Source organism: Colossoma macropomum, unplaced genomic scaffold, assembly GCF_904425465.1.
Source record: "Colossoma macropomum unplaced genomic scaffold, Colossoma_macropomum, whole genome shotgun sequence".
Classification (NCBI taxonomy): domain Eukaryota; kingdom Metazoa; phylum Chordata; class Actinopteri; order Characiformes; family Serrasalmidae; genus Colossoma; species Colossoma macropomum.
The window spans coordinates 12,776,274-12,794,269 of NW_023494792.1; the positions used below are offsets into that span (position 1 = coordinate 12,776,274).

Below are 17,996 nucleotides of genomic sequence, written 5' to 3' on the forward strand. Positions count from 1 at the left end.
GAAAACCTTAAATAACCAAAGTAGTTTCTCAGTGGACCAAATACCACGAATAATATATGTTTTAAAAATAATAATGATTAAATAACAAGGCGATATAAATAAAACAAAACAGTCAATATTTAAATTCAGTACTTTTAGCCACAGTCTACAGATTACTGACTGAGCTTGCAAGTAGCTCATGAAATGATAATGTAACAGAGTGAATATGACACACTTTCTTTGTTTTTACAGGCAAGAGTATTGTAGACCCGCTCTGAGAGTCGTTCCCAGTCTAGCTCACGTAGAGCAGTGCCTTTAACCCAGATAAAGGGGAGAGGCCCAATGGCTCTCCAGGGACATGATGCTCCACATATCTTTTGTTCTCATTTTTTGGATGGAGCCTGGTTTTCAGTCTTATCAGAAAATAAAAATTTGTATACTATATCAGTTTAATGGGACATTATCATGCCCTTTGAAAATGCTTTTTAAGCCCTAACCAGCCAGAATTGGTAATTAACTGACTACTTATTATTACATTATTAAGTAATAACCTGGGTGAAACAAGCATTTTCCAGATCCCTTTTCTTTCGTATTGCACCTCATAGTCTTTTGCACATGTTAAGTGTACATTATTATGCCCTTATTAAGCCAATAGCTGGTTACTACTTATTCGAGTGCTTATTCCTATATTATTAAACAGAAACTAGGTCGAACATGGCACATCACAGTGCAGTTATTACTTCTGGTTTAAAACAAACTTCACTTTACATGGCTGTGTTCTCAAGGGAAAAAGAAAAAAACACACAAATAAATAAATAATAACAAAAAATAAAGAAGGCCTTGCACCTGACTGTTTTTGAAGTACACTTTAACCAATGACCATTCATTTCTGGTGTTGAAAAGTCCAGTACTACAACACTATATAATACACAATTAAAAGTGTTATATCTTAATTATGTAGTAATGAGCCAATTCATTACCAACTACCTACTTAATAGGCTCAATAGGAATATTATAAGTGCTCTGGAAAATACTTAATTCACCCTAATTATTGCCCAATTATACAGTAATAAACAGCAGGTTAATTACCAAGTACTGCAAGGAGATTATAATGTCCCTCTACACTGAAGTGCTACCTATGTACAACAAGTACTACCTAAACAACAACAGAAACATAATAATAATATTAATATTAATATTAATAAAAATAGTTGGCAATGTTGTAGTTCTTATTATATAAATATATATATGTGTGTGTAACAGCCACTGGAGGGTGATGATTTAAATCAGTAACAGGGCAGCCAGATAAACACAACTGACTTCAGATTAGGGGAAAGGTCAGTGGGGCTAAGGTTATGTGGCACCCAGTTTGGAGCCATTTTTTCTATGTTTCTTGAACAAGCTGAAAGCTTGATAACCTGCATAAGAGAAAATAAATGGTTAACTGGTCTGAGAGGTGCAGAGAAGAGCAGTTTAAAGCAGTGACACAGAGGCAGCCAAGCATCCTGAACAGACACCCTCATTAAACAGCCTTTCCAAGAATAGGGGCATGCACTGCTCCTGTACCAATGAATAATGGAGAAAGCCCTCCAGGAGCTCATCTCCTCTCCACTATCATCAGGGCCCAAATATGGCCTAATGATCACAGAGATTCAATGAGTTGCTTCCATGTATGATTCATAACTAACAGCTCTTCAGCCTCAGTCACATGCAGCAGAGTAAATGTTAATTTCACCTGTGATCTGTGAAAGCATTCGATTAGCCAGTATGTCTCATGTATAACATTTACATACAGTTTTATTCAGAGTGTATGCATACACATTCACGATGGAGTACCCTCCAGCATTTGTTAGCTGTAGAATATTTCTGGAGTTAGAGGAGAGGAGCATTTGTTAAAACTGGCAACTGAATAGTGAGGATGTGGGGGTAGTCCATACTATTCAGATGTAACAGTTGCTCATTGACACACCACCCTCTCTCTCTCTCTCTCTCTCTCTCTCTCTCTCTCTCTCTGTGCAAGATACCATTCTGTTACTCCAAATGGTAAAGTCAATGTCCCATATTCACAACACACAGCCCCTGAGTGCTTGTCAAGAATGTACCAGCTTGCACAAAATCTGCTCTGCTTCCACACTGCTATTATATAGACTCTGTACTTCCCTTACCTTTGTTTCTGGCTGATGTAAGTATTTTCTTTTCAAAAATTCATCTCCACCTGTCAAGAGAAAAGTAATTACTTTAAAACCCTGCAACCATTCTGCATTAATTCCCTCACTGCATCATTAAGGCAATCAGAAGCACTCTCTGAGCTTTTGCGAACGGCGTGTCTTGGCTGCGGGTTAGATCAGTCTGTAAAAATAAATTGCCAAAGGATCTGTGAAATCTTAATGAAAGCCCCCTCACACTGTCACCGTCCCGGAGCCAGTCTCAAGGCACAGTTGATGAATAGGGGTTATCAAAACTTTATCAAAAAAGGAATGACTGCTTTGTCTTGTTAATTAAATCTCTTGGCAGTTTTAAAATATCTGAACATTTGTGCATGAATATTGATAAAGGGAGGAAAAATATAGGGCTAGAGAAGTTTAAAAAGGCTCTGCTGAGGTGAGAAATGCTGGCTCTCACCAACAGCTTGCCAGAAACCTGCTCCAAAGCGCTAATCACAGCAATGCACACACACACACACACACACACACACACAGAAAGAGTTATGCAATGCTAGAACAAAGTCTTCCTGCAACATAACATACTGTTAATATTTACTCTCTCAAAAAATCACACTTTATGTTGGGTGAAAGACAAATGTCAAAGCTTGTATTGAGGGTTAGAATAAACTAACATAATCATTATATATTATAATAACTGCACATGAGACGTCTCAGGGAGTTTGACAGCATAGAGAGTGTGAAGATGTACTGGAACTGTAATTCTGCAATAAACCATCTGAAATGACTTGTTATCTCACTGAAACATGGCTCAGCATGACAAAGACTGCATACAGCTGGCATGGAGAATATGGCTGTTGCCTAAATGGTGGTCCTTGAAGGGGGATTCCACTGATTTTTCAAACTTTATGCATAATTCAATCACTGAGATGTAAACGTCATTCAGAGTGTTTTGATGTGTAATGGTGCACTGGTGTAGACTAACTTACTGACTCAGATTTCTTTACAGTGGTGATGATTTGAACCAGGGGTTGTAATGACTACAACACAAATACAGCCATTTTATTTACTATTTAAAACAACCACTGAACCTACATGTGTCTTTATATGTAATGCTGTGAATGGTAAAATAGTGGTAAAAAAAAAAAAGATTTTCTTGGGCACTATTTTTCCGTACGACGCCCTGCATGTACATCTCCACCATTAATGTACTTTAAAAATGCATTTTGGACCAAAACCTTATTTCAGTATTGTTCTAAAACAATGTCATTGGCACAACTGTAACTATTTCATGTTATAACTTTCTGTGAGGGAGCTTCTTGAGGCATTTAATGCCTCAGATGTATAGTTCCTTCACCACACAGTGAACATTTCTGACATAGTTTCTCTGTAATGGAGCATTTCACATCAAACTACTCTGAATCACTCTTTTTATATTTTGGTGAATTTATGCAGACATTTCGAAAAATCGACATACTTCCCTTTTAACTATCGTACTATAGTTGGCTTTCCACTTACAAGAAATATGAGTGTTATACTATGGTTAATATCACCTTTATAAACGTATTATACATATCTGCTGTTATTCTTTTTAAAAACAGCATTTTGTTATGAAAGTCTTCATTTACAGACAGAAACAGATAAATCAACTATTTTTACCTTTACATACACGAACACCGGCAGCAGAAGCAAAAGAGCCATGAAAAAAAGGCTTCAGAGGCTGAAAATAGGCATGGGGCAGAGGGGCCCTTTTGACCTCACAGACAGTTATGCAACATTAGAACAAAGACTTCACACAGCATAACAGTTAAAATTACACACTGACACTCAAACTGACACTCAGAAACGACCACAGCGAGCGCCGGTTGCATAATTGCTCATTTGGAGCCAAAGCTTCAGCATGAACAGCAGCAGAGGATCCTTCGCCTGTTTGTCCAGCAGAGGGAGACATTCACCACATTTTCTTTATTGTAGGCGTTTCCGTGAATGTTTCTTATAATCACTTACCGCCACTAGAGGGAGCTATGAGAGCGTTCGAGCCAATGCAGGTTCAAGAATCACTGAGAACAGCGTCCTATGATTATTTAAGTGATTTGAATGCAGATCTAGATGATTTAGGTGAGGAACATCAAATCAAGTTTTTGCCTACACATGGAAAGGCATTATATTTTAGTACTAAACTAAAAGAAAAACTTGTTTGTGGTGCTGCTAATGGACAAACTGACAAACAACCCCATCTCTGCTTTATCATGTGACATGTGCCCAGTTGTCCAAGGACACCTGTTAATGATTGAAAAAAAAGAGAAGAAAAAAAATCTAAACATAACATTTGCATTAGCTCGTAGGTAAAACTCTAAATTGTTTGAACAGCAAGACACAACGTTACACTTTTAGTGGCCCTGCATTTAAAAAGGTGACAAGAGAAAGACTCCTTTATACCCTCACAGCAGTAACTGACATTATAGCACTGACCCACCCACAGCTTGAACTTCATCCTACTCATCATCTTAGTAATGACTGCATTCTAGGCTTGGTGAATCACTCTTTACAAGCAGCCACAGTCTCTCCTCCAATTTCACTCCATGTTTTTGCAAAAGACCCTCAGGGACGTGAGGTTTCACATCACAGTGCTTGAAAGACACCCAAAGTCGATCTATTGTTTCACCACTTTTAAAATGAGCCATTGGCAACTCTTACGCCTGCACAGATATGATTTGAGGCCAGTTTGGCCAGACTCTGATCTAATGGTTGAGGTCAGGCCTTACTGATGATTTCAAAGCATCATAAAGTTGTTTTTTTCTCAGAATGATAACTGAGCGTCATGTAACCTGCCCAGCTGCAGGGGCTTAACGTGCTCATCAGGCCTGCTATTTCCTCTTGAAACCAGAGGAAGCTAAAAGGCAAAGGGGCAACTCTGACTGTGCAGAAAGGCTGTCGAGATCATTAAAGGCACTAGCAGGAGACAACAGACATCTGCTGAGTGTGTGCTGAGTGTTTGTTTGCCTTTTAATGGAGGTGCGTATGAGTGTATACAAAAGGACATAAGATGATAAATCGTCTCCCCAGCATCACCACACAAATGTTTTATGCAATGTCAGGGTGTATGGTCTCGTATATACTACGCTCATATATACTGTACTATGCAGAAGTCAGAGACCGCCTTCATTTATTTAAATTTCAGTCAAAATGCCAATCAAGAACAAATTATCAAAGTCAGAGGAAAATAAGTGTCAAAAAAGAAACCACAGTTAAACTTTATTAAATATTTAAAGATGGATAGAAAATGACACTTGTAGGAAGCATGCAAGACCTGGTAGACCACCAAACCTGTTACCATCAGATAAACAGTACTAGCTTTTATCTTTGAGAGAGAGGAGAAAATCAGGCTCTGTGAGAAGCAGAAAATGCAACCAACTTCTAAGACTGAACTTTGGAGGTGTGAAAAATATCCCTGCAGATTTCTGAAAGTATGCAGCAAGAATGAAACATATACTATATGCAAAGGCTGGACACACTAAATGCTGAAAAATTTGATTTGATACTTAGTTGTAGATGATGCTGTGTGGTTTTCTGTTGTTTGTGCTTTTTTCTTTACACTGAAAAATTAATTACTTGTACTTAATGGCCATTTTGACTGGAAATGAACCCCTTTCTGTAGACCCCTAAGTGCCATTCCACTGATGGACTGGAAGATGACTCATTTGAAATAATATAATCAAATATTTTTCTCTGTAACGCTGTTAACTAGGACACTCCTGGCTCTCTGTGTGTGAAATGTTGTTGCATATTTGACTTTATTCGGTATAAGTATTGTTTGATATCGTATAAATTTGATATTGTCTAAGTACCAAAATTATACAGCGAGTAAATGCTACACTGGCTCAGAGTAGAAGCTGTTCTTTTTTTCTTGTGGTAGACTAATTTTCCACAGCCAATTCCTAAGCTTAACCATGACAGGAAAACCAGCTAAACTGGCCACAGAAAAGCTTAACTGTGCAAATTCTGTTGATGCTGCTGCATTTACGCGTAGCCTCTGTTCAACATCCCAAGATTAGTGACACTCGCAGACTTTACAACACGCACCTAGTTTCTCTGTATTAGTGTAAACCATTGGCTGGGACAAAGTGCTACTTGGCAATGATCACAATGAAAGAAATAATAAAAAGTACAGCAGTGGATAAGGGGATTATTGAAATATGTGGGGCAGGAGTCTGGAACAGAACTATTCATTTTTAGTGGACATGACTGGCAAAACTCAGTTATTTAAAAGGGGTAAAACTATTGAGCATGACTGGGTTTGATCTCTCAGTGTGCGTCACTGTTACTTCACAACAGCCTTTCAGCTGCATTGGCTGCAATGCTGTGCTGTTACCAAGGCATCTTCTGTTACATGGCATTAAAAAGGATTTAGCAAAGTTCAGGATGGCTTTTTATTTGCTTAACTTCACCTTAAGAGGTCACCTTTGGAAATGGACAAAGGCAAAGAGTAAAAGTGCCTCTACATAATCTAAAAGTATGTCTTGGGTCTGATGCGTTTTCCTGCTCCAGTGCCCTACATTTGCTTACAGCCAGTAGTTTATTTGGTTCAGGTCAGGTTTTGTGTGCAAATGCTTTCAGCTTAAATGAGCTCAAACAATACTACTCTTGTGGGAAGTTCTAACTGCCTGATCAAACAGGCAAAAATCAGACAACTCTACGGACATCCAGAGAGAACCACTGACAGTGACTGTAAACATGTAAAAGCATTCACTTTTATTCATCGTTCTCTTCAAAACAACATACATCATTAGCAACTCACTTTTTTGCTTCCATGTTGGCTCCCTTACAATCTCATTTCATAAGATAAACAAACAAGAAATCAAATAAATATATTAAACATTTATTTTTTGTTTGTTTGTACAAAATAAGGGGCCTTTTTCACAGAGAAACAGCCCAAAGACAATTCAATTAGTTATCATTATCACTTTAAACATGCTGCATGCAGTAACAAAAATACGAAACTGTACTGGTCAGGAAAGAGCTCAAATGAATATTACCACGTATTGGCCATTTAAACATAATTAAAAAAACAAGGTAAACTCAGAAATAAGCTTGAAATAAACACAAGAAAGGAAAGTCACCCATAGTCAAAACGGATTCATTTCAGTGTTGGAGCACTTCAATACTTTTATAGACAAGATGACAAATGCTAACAGCATTGCCTAAAACTGAAACTGATAATGTATGACTAATGCAAGAAGAAATACACACCTTCAACACACAGTCAAACCTATTCCATGGAACAGGTTGATACTGTGTAAGCAAGCTGTTTGTGAATTTGTCTGATGTAAAATCACTGAGAGAACAGTGAGGTGTTGATTTTTTTGTCTTTTTTTTCTAATAAACATTGTGCTTCCTTTCTAAAAACACACAACACCTCATACCCTGAATGGCATTAAAAAGATAAATGTTTCTTGTTATGTGTATAAAATACCTTATAATGACACTCAAAGATATTTAAGATGGCCCACTGCACTGCTGTTACTGCACTACTAAGGTGAGGCCAGTTTTTCAGGATGACATGAAAACTAAAACCAATCTTAGAAATACTTTAATTACCACTCTAATTTCCACTATTGTGAGGTGGCCTTTGTTTTGCTTCCCAAAGTGTGTGAGGTAGCACATTGTTGCCCTGATTTCAAAATTATGGATGACATTTTCTTAAAAGAAAAAGCATGGTTGACAAACCTTGCTTCTTGACCTATATCTTTAAAATGTGAAAGAAAGTCAGAAAACATCATGTGGTCACACTTTACTGAAGGGCAGCACTCATAAAGCTACACGAGTCTTTCATGACAACTAACATAAACCTATATAGTCATTTATAAGCGCTTATTTCAACAAGCACCAAATGTCATATTGCTTCATCAAAAGCATGACAAAACAGACTAAAGATGACAACTGACACTTGTTGGAATAAGCCTTCATTCACATTAATGTAGGTTTACATCAGTTCTTGTATAAACCTAATGCAGGTGTCCTGTAGCCTTAGGAATGCTGCCTTTCAGTGTAGTGTTACCTATTGTGCAATACCCAGTAATGTCAGACTGTCAAACTCACTTCTTGGTTTGTTTGTAAATACACAAAACACTACTGAAACTGTCCCACAGAGAGCTTTTAAGACAAAAAAGCTAATTAACCTTACTAGTAACATATCACATACTTCAACAATTAAGTTGGCCAGTTTGTAAAGAGCATATATAGCAAAATAAATGCAAAATATCATGGCACATATTAAGACCACAGGCACTTTTAAAGACAGTAGACTGGAAAGTCCCAGTGCTCATACAAAGGGACAGTTACTTAAGATATTTCTATGGTTAACATTGCACTCATGGACTTTATAAGTACACAAGTAAAAATCCTTTCTCTCTTTCCCCTTCCCCAATAAGTGCATGAGCGTTTTTGTGCACAGCTTTAAAAACATACTATTTTAATACCTGGCACTTATTGCATCACTTTTCTTGACACTGTTATTTGACAAACAACTGTATGCATGAGTGTGGCCAGGGCATATGTACATTACTTATGACTCAGCCGCTCTTATAAAACACTTCTTTAAAGGGCGTGTACCTGTAAAAGGCACAACCTGGACTGTTTTTCACCAGTGTGTTTTGTCGAGGCTGGTGTATCTTTGCTTACAGCAGACCCACTGTCTTCTGTATAGGAGTTTCAGGAGGTGCTGCTCCTCTTCCTGGTCCTGGGTCTCCTCAGCATCACCTCCTCCTCCTGGTCACTCTCACAGTCCCTCTCAAACATGGCCACTGTGCGCTCCACGTAGCCCTCCCTGGGCCTGTCCTGTTGAGTACAAGAGAAATACTCAGGAACCATCCATTACCGTAACATCTGTAATATATACTACACAGCGGTGTAACGATTCACAAATAAGTGTTTCAGCTTGGACTGGTATTTGAACGAGGCACAATACAGGGTAACCATTTAGAACAGAGATATTTTACATACACCAGCGTTAAAGGTGCAGTAAATTACAGCCTGCTTATTCTAAGGAAACACATGTTAGAAAATATTCATGTAAAAATAAATTATGACTATTTTTGGTCCCCAAACATACATACATGTTGTAAGTAGACTCTCTGACAAAAATTACGTACAAGAATAATGTAGGATATGAGCCATTTAATGTAACAACATCTTATTCCATGCAATTTTGGACCATTTGTATCAGTCCATTCACCATGAAATGTTCACACAGTGTACATCCAAATGGCATTTTCAAATAATATAAATCAAACACCCTACTAATCGTACTCATCGTACTAATACTAATACTAAGATCTAAAAAATTTAAAAATGCCATCTGAGAACATTTTTGAAAGACTTCTCTAAACAAAAATGGCAGGGATGTGAAAGCTAACTCCACCATTTACTGTAAACAGGATACACCACCATTTGACCTGACTCGGGTAAAATGTCAGGGCAATTCTCATGACTTTGATGACCTCACATGGCCCCCAGTAAACAGGAGAGAGACCAAAATCAGTGAATTGTCTACAGAGGAGAATAGATTTGCAATACACGAATAAAGCACTTACTTGTGGCTTCTTCATCAGGCGTGTCAAATGGTTACAGAGCGCTACAATCCTGAAGGAGAACTATTCAAGAGAACAACAAAAGCATTAATCATACAGTGTACCAGACACACACAGTGTAGCAAAAAGTAGTCTTAACTGTGTAAAAAGGGGTTATGAACCACAATTATATTGCACGTTCAAAGGTTATTCAACAAGTGCTGTGTGTGATAAAGTAATTACCAAATGCAGATTGCTCAGCACTGTAAGACAGAACAGGATTCAGAGTATTACCTTCCATCTCCGGCGAGCATACTGTCTCCTGAAGTTTTCAATGTTGACCACAGACTGTCGGCGCACCAGAGCTTGTCTAGGGTTCACAGGCTACAGAAAAACACGCAAGAACAACAGCACAGACTGCTCTGTTAAATCCATAATTAACAAACAATGGCACTACAATAAAATGTGGTATCTACTAAAGTGAGTTACTGTATATAATGTCAGACTGTCATTACTTAGTGATGACATAAGAACTAATGGCACAGACAGTCACCACAGAATAGACTGTACATTCCACAAAGCCAACATATGACATCACAAACTCCACCTAATAATAAAGAATGCTGTTTTTCATTTCACTTATCACAGAGATAGCAAAGACAGTAAAACGGCCTGAAGTCCAAAAGAAATTATGTTTATTCCAAATCTTCATTTAGTGTAGAAAGAAATGAAATCACTGTGTATATCAAACAATGCTTGAAAACAAAGAAAACTTGCAAGATCTTAAAATACAAGTATACAAATGATAGTGATGTTCATAGCAAAACTCTAAGTAACTACACTGAAAATATCCATTTGATAACAAACATGACATGTAAGAAAGAAAGAAAGAAAAAAAGAGAAGTCAAGTAAATTACAACAGATAACCAGTAATGCAACTATATTTAAACACTTCTCTGACAATTAACTGTAAAATCAGTTAATAATCATTAAAAACTGCCTGTGGAAATGATCTTGTTTTTTTGTATGCATGAACTTAAAATCACTGGAAAACTGCTGCTGAAAGACTATGCCAAACAGTATTAGCCACAGTGCTTCTTAAATGATGTATACAAATATTAATAATAACCAATTAAACAAGGCATGAACAACATATAAACAATAATGCAAATCGAAAACTCATCTACATTTAACAGTGCCTAATGGGCATATTGCCCCAAAAAAAATCTCCATACATGAACTGAACCTCAATAAATAAACTGTTCAGGGTCTAAATTAAGAATTTGCATAATAACATAAAATTGCATGGGACTGCATGCAAATCTCCTAAAGCCCTCCACACCTCCATCACACAGACTCTGAGTTGTTGTCTGTCTGAATGCTGCAGCACAAGTCTCCTCCACAGGCCCTGCTCAGCAGCTCTTTTAAAGCCTCATTGACCTCGTTGTTGAGGGCAAGTGTGGAGCACTGTGTTCCGTTCTCCACCTCTCCTTTTATGGAGCCCACCACTTCCTGTAGCCAGTGTAGCTCTGCATCCAGCTCCTCTCTGAGAGAGCTCAGGTGGGCCTGACGCTCCAGATAGCGGTCACTGATGCTGTCCAGATTGGTATCTGCTGCTTTCAGATCCTCCTGGATTCCCCTCCTCAGTTCCTCAATATTCCTAAGCTCATAACGGACCCGCGAGAGGCCCTGACGCACGCTCTCGCTCTCTTCTTTGTACCAGGCCTCCTTCTCTGTATAGATGGAGAGTACAGCTTCAATGTCCTCCTGTATGGACTTCCGTTTTTCAGCCACCTTTTCCAGGCTGGTCTCCATGAAAGAGACGTCCTCCACCACACGGGAAAAGCGCTCAAAGTTGATGTAGGTATTGTTAGGTGGAATACTGGAGTGAGAGTGGATGGTGTACTCTTTCAAGCGTTTAGTCTTCAGCTGACATGGTTCACTCTTTCTCCGGGTTTCTGGGGCTGAGCTGGTGTCTTCTACATGCTCGCGGGACTTCAGACATAGGAACCAAATGGAGACTGAGTAAGAGCATGTCCTGTGCACCTTTTTTGGTCAGTCACTGCAGTCATTTTCATTCACAGGCTGGAAAGTGCACAGTGGGGTCAGGCTGCAGACTCAAAAAGGTTAGTTTCATGTCGTTAGAGTATAGAGACCACACTGGAGTCAGCTTACTCTTCAGTCCATACCATTAGTGTGGTTTGTTTACCAAACATTGAAGTACTTGATGCAAAAAACACAGGCATGCAGGTGACTGGTAGGCTTGTCACAGGATAAATTCCAAATTGCATATACAGAAGTATTAAATTTAATTTTATTTGACTGCTAGTAAAATAGATGTTGGTACTCTCGGTTAGTTTACTGGTGTCTGTTCTTGTGGTTTTAAGGGTAATTCCATGATAGGGGTGTCATCTGTATCCCACTGATATTACATTTACAAACATGTATGTTAAAAAAAAAAAGTAAAAGACATTTCAAACACATGTGAAGTGTCCCTTCACAACAACCCATCTGCATGTTTCAGACAAATAACTTAAAACATTAATAAAACCTATCTACACTTAGAAAACAGCAGTTTTCCCTGATTTAGCTACTATAATAAAAGTTTACCCAGAAATATGATCTGTAAATATACTTAAAAAATCTTACAATATTTGCATAATTGTGAAAATTCATTTAACATCTCACAATTGAAACATCCCTTTCCATTTGTCATCCAGTATTACTTATGATAAAATGTTGTGTCTCACAACACGCAGCCAACCTCATCAGAACACATTCACCCCTATAAAATACATGGAATATTCCACAAGTCACAAATTCAACAGGAATTAGCATCATCCAAATGTCGTGAAGATCATGGAAAGAAGAAAATAAAGTAAACCTCATTCATTTTTGTTTACTTTTAATGATGTTTGATATGGGGGACAAGGTATATATGCTAATTATATGCTAAAACCCTGTTACTCATTTAAGCTGTTGTTAAAAAAAAAATAGATATTGCTCCTGTGAAGGCATGACATATTTTTTGAATGGGTAAATGCAAGTTTATTGTCGAGGGGAATGTCAAAGGGGAATTCCACAGATTTTTGGTGGTGATATACAATGCAAATAAAAACCACTTGTGAACCTACAAGTGTCTTCAGGGTTTTTTTCAGGTGTCAAAACTTTCTTGTAAACCTATCAAAAATATTCAGGTGTCGGGGAGCATATTTGTAACCATTTAATGTAATAATTTTTGTGGTGTACCTTTTAGAAACAATCAACATGTCTGGTTCCTATCACTACTGCTGTGAATAATTCTGACTTAAACCAGGTGTTTAGGTATAACCAGAGGTTTAGTCAGACTTTAAAATGAAATTATACCTAATTTCAATATAATACCAAAAACAATACTGCATAGAGTGTGAGCTGGTTTTGACACAAAGCAGCAATTTTTTGGTCTGTGGTGACTCATTCTGTCTCTGCTATGCGACATAGCACAAATAGAACAGTTCACAGTGTCCAGTAGCAGCAGTCAGGCAACATCCAGTGCTGTTACTACCTTACAATGGTCAGTAAACACACTAATAACAAACCACACAAACACTTAAATACATGCTGTCACATGCACAGTCATCCAGATGGTTACCTTTATCCATGGGTGGTTCAGAGCACCTTCTATTGTGAGCCTCTTTCTGTAGAGCAAACAAAGACAAAGAAAAAAAAAAAACATTGAAAAACACAAGAGCAGTACAAGAACACGCAGAACGCCCATTTACATCTAGTGCAATTCACTCGTGTCCAAACACATATTTCCTCCGGGCAATTTTTTTGAAGATGATTCGATCTACAGTACGTTTACTCCACTCTTCATTTCTGGGTTGATGATGTAACAGTGACATGTTACAGCCCATCCTCGAAAGGGAAAAGAACAGTGGAAGCCTGCCTGATATTTTGTAATAGCTTGGCCCAATCCCATTTCACCCCCCTGCCTCTACCACTTAGCCACTGGCCATCCGTTTTGCGTGTTTACGCCTAGGGGTAGGGTGTCCCGATTTTGTTGAGATAGAGAGGTAGGGCGAAGTGTTAGGGCTACATGGCCCTCCAATCAGAGGTTTTTCAGAGGCACACTCCAAATGAAGTGTTACGAGAAAAAAACAGCAAGACGGCTGCACAAGCGACCAAAGAAACCACAAATAAGTATTTTCTCTGTAAAAAATAAAAACACGACAACCAATGTATTATGGTCCTTTTCTTCATAACATGCATAAAAATTGCTAGTAGTATGCTGATGTCTTGGTAGCTAGCTAGCAAAATTTTCACGTTCCACCTTAAATGGTGCAGCAGTTCTGATGCCTAAGGCACCAGAATGTAAGTGCTGCACCTTTTAAGGTGGAACAGGAAAATTCAAGCAAGAAGCTAGGGAATAGCTTACTTCAGCTTTATATTACTGAAGAATTAGAGGTGGGCAATAATAAATAATTGTCGCATTCCCCCTCTTTGAAGGCACATGATTTCCTAAATTTAAGACCAGCAGCAAGGTTGCTGAACTTTACTGCTCCTCTGCTATCACTGCAGACTGACAGGGCTGCCTACAGAGCACAGCTAGCACCCTGTTAATGAAGTAATGTTCCTTTTTATTTGAGGGTTGTCCCATTTCGTAGGGCAAGATTTCAACCACTACCTCTTGTAACTCAGTTCCAAGGGGCAAGGTGACACTCGAAAAACAAAGGGGTAGGGATAAAAATAAGAAATGGGATTGGGCACTTGTCTACAAGTTCACTTTTCTGCATGTTGAAGTTGACCTTGTGCTTGTTGCGCAGTGCTTCCTTAATTTGATGTCTCACCTTGTGTCTTTAGTCAGCAGCTGTCTGATGAAGTTCTTAGCCAGCTCACTGGTACTGCCGAAGAATTCCTCATCAAACTCATAGTTCACGGCAGAAATGTTTGCCATAGTCTCTTGTTTAGACTCGCCCAAAAATGGGGAGGCACCACTCAGTCTGCAGGGGTGAAGAAAAAAACACAGACTTTTTAGCTTTCAGCCAAAGCAGCCTAGACTCAGAGCCAGCTTGACCAGACATTATTACTTTAACACTTGCCTTGCTTGGAATTTGCAATTTCAGTGACATGACACATTATTTCATGTCAATTACACTATTAGAAATAAAAATTCCAACATGATTATTGACTTGGATGTACAGTTTTAGGAAAAACCTTAAATTAATATAGAAGCTTTGCATTATGTGGCTGTTCTTTAGACTTTTTCATAGCCCTTTTATAAAAGCCGTTCTTAAAAAAAATGGTTCCTTTCCCTGAAAAAAAAGTGGTTCTTCTGTGAAATCACTCCAAAGACCCCATTTGGCACTTTTTTGGAAGAGTGTGCTTCAACCAATTACAAGTTTGTACTCTTATTACTCCAGCAAAGCAGCTTTGCGTATGCTTAATGAATCAGATTATTTAAAAACAAAACTCTGACACCAAATTTCCAAGTCTGGTCATGAATTAAAATGCAGGTTGAGGGATTAGCAGGAATGGAAATCCAATGGATTTCTTTTCAGTCCATATTTAGGAATAATCTGGCTCCAACACACCAGCCCACAGAAGTAACACCTGAAAGTGAGAATCCACATTCCCCAGTTCACACTTACAGGATGTATGTGATCACTCCAATGCTCCTGTAGAGGAGGAGGGAAGGGGAGAGAACATAAGATTAAGCCATGGAACTGTACTGATGCCTGTTCTATGCAAAACAAAAAGTGCAGGCCAATTAAGAGCACTTACCACATGTCCGATGCTAATCCCAAAGGTTCGTAGTTGACTATCTCTGGAGCTGAAAATAGACCATTACCATAAAGATATTTCACATAACACGACAATGCAAGATGGCTAAAAATGATGCAGAGTTTCAGCTCTGGATGATGTGACAGTGCTATTTAACTATTCTATTTAAATGAAGGTGATTCACTCCAAATGTCCAAAGAGTGATGCATGCTGTACAGCACAGTATACAGATGATGAATATAATAGCTCTTACTCATCCACCTCCCAACTTACACACAAATTCTGGCGTTCCAAAAATATTCTTGAATTCGACACCATCTTCGATCTTATGTGCCAGGCCAAAGTCGATAATTTTGATCCGTGGCATTGGGACATTGTTGTCCAGCAGCATAATATTCTCAGGCTGAAATCCAGAGAGAAGAGACATTAAAATTTAACAAAAAACATCTATAGAGCAGACATGCAAGTGGCAGACTGATAAGAAATGCAACACATGAAATAGGCAAAAACAATTTTTTATAATATGGTCACTAGTGCTCTACAACTGTAAATATAGGCCACTTCTCAAAATAGACTGAATGACATATTCAGTGAACTACTTCATAGGTCTGTTTTGGAAAGAGTGTCCATGTCCTCTCAGTATCTGTATGTTAAGATCATGCTGCTAAGCCGGCCTGTAAGCATGTCTGGATGCCCTTGCGGAGCAGCAGAGACAGGAGGTGCAGCACTTAGAAAAACAGGATGGAGATTATCAGGCTGAGCAGCGTGGGTGACATCCCACCTCATGTGCGCCCGATAACCTTGCAGTGCCAGAATGCTTGAACTGAAGCCAAACAACACAATGCGCACGTGTGAACGTGAGTCCAAACAGACAAAACACTGCTGATGGTGCTGGTGCTGATGATTACAATGCCTGCTATACATATACATGGAGGTTTTGTTTAATATTCTCTGTGATTTTTTGTGAAAAAGGAGCTAAATATTTTTAAATCTATTTGTCTTTTGAATAGCCTGTATATATATGATTTCCTTAGGGCCCAAACTCAGGAAGTTCAGTGCTCTGTGCAGTTCCCTCTGCGTTCACTAAGCTACAGGTGTTGCTATGCAACAGAGTGCACAGCAGGACAGATCCTCTAAAAAGGCCAACGCAGAAATGATCTGCTGCCATAGCAACAATTCTATTTCCTATTCCTCCCATCTCCTCATAAGAATGCACACTACAGTATGTGAATGTACAACCCCGTGCCCAAAGAAGATGGGACGCTGTACAAAATGTAAATAAAAACAGAGCGCAACGATGTGTAATTCATTTAAACCCTATATTTAACTGCAAATAGTACAAAGACAACATATTAGATGTTGAAACTGAGACATTTTATTGTTTTTTTTAAAAAATGCACGCCCATTTTGAATTTCATCCCAACAACACATTTTAAAAAAGTTGGGACAGGCGCATATTTACCACTGTGTTGGATCACTTCTTCTTTTAACAACACTGTAACGTTTAGGAACAGAGGAGACCAGTTGAAAGTTAAATGTTTTCCCATTCTTGCTTGATATAAGATTTCAGCTGCTTAACACTTCAAAGTCTCTTTTGTTGTATTTTTCACGTTTAATGTTTTCACTGGGTGACAGGTCTGGACGGCAGGCAGGCTAGTTTAGCACCCGGACCATGCTGTTGTAATACATGCAGTATGAGGTTTGGCAGCATCTTGCTAAAATAAGCAAGGCCTTCCCTAAAAACATTGTCTAGCTGCTCCAAAACCTGCGTCTATTATTCAGCATTAATTGTGCCTGGCAGATGTGCAAGTCACCAATGTCATGTGCACTAATGCACCTCCATACCATCATGAATGCTGGCTTTTGAACTACGTGCTGGATGAGCTGGATGGTCCCTCTCCTCTTTCGCCCACAGGACGCAGCATCTATCACTCCCAAAAAGAATTTCAAATTTTGATTTGTCGAACCAGAGGACACTTTTCCACTTTGCTTGAGCTGTGGCCCAGAGAAGGTGGCGGCATTCTGGATCCTGTTTATATATGATCTCTTCTTTGCATGGTAGAGTTTTAACTTGCATCTGTGGATGCAGTGACAAACTGTGCTTGCAGACAATGGTTTTCGTAAGTGTTCCTGAGCTCATGCAGTGATTTCCACTACAAAATCATGTCTGTTTTTAATGCAGTGCAGCCTGAAGATCACAGATCAGCTTTGTCCCCTGCATACAGAGATTTCTCTGGATTCTCTGAATCTTTTAACAATATTACGTAGAGTAGATGATGGAATCCCTAAATTCTTTGCAATATTACGTTGTGAAACACTATTCTTAAATAATGCACTATTTCACCACTCAGCCTTTCACAGAGCAGTGAACCCTTCCCAATCTTTACTTCTGAAAGGCTCAGTCTCTCTGGGATGCTCTTTTTTAACCCAATCATTTTACTAAACTGTAGCAAATTAACCTAACAACATTTGTTACGTTGTCTTTGTACTATTTTCAATTAAATATTGAGTTTAAATGATTTGC

General features: G+C 38.6%; 1 protein-coding gene across 2 annotated transcripts in view; it reads right to left on the reverse strand.

Moving 5' to 3' along the window:
* Positions 1 to 6,864: 6,864 nt before the first annotated feature.
* The window catches only part of dapk2b (death-associated protein kinase 2b), a 28,655-nt gene continuing 17,523 nt past the window's right edge, over positions 6,865 to 17,996 (reverse strand). Inside the window, exons 5-12 of one of the 2 annotated variants that reach the window (XM_036576053.1) lie at positions 15,746 to 15,875; positions 15,473 to 15,521; positions 15,340 to 15,366; positions 14,539 to 14,691; positions 13,341 to 13,386; positions 10,004 to 10,093; positions 9,734 to 9,793; positions 6,865 to 8,978 (exon numbers count right to left, since the gene is read on the reverse strand). In XM_036576053.1, coding sequence (XP_036431946.1) covers positions 8,853 to 8,978; positions 9,734 to 9,793; positions 10,004 to 10,093; positions 13,341 to 13,386; positions 14,539 to 14,691; positions 15,340 to 15,366; positions 15,473 to 15,521; positions 15,746 to 15,875 — 681 coding nt within the window. In that variant the 3' untranslated portion in view covers positions 6,865 to 8,852. The other variant, XM_036576054.1, reaches the window with a different exon arrangement.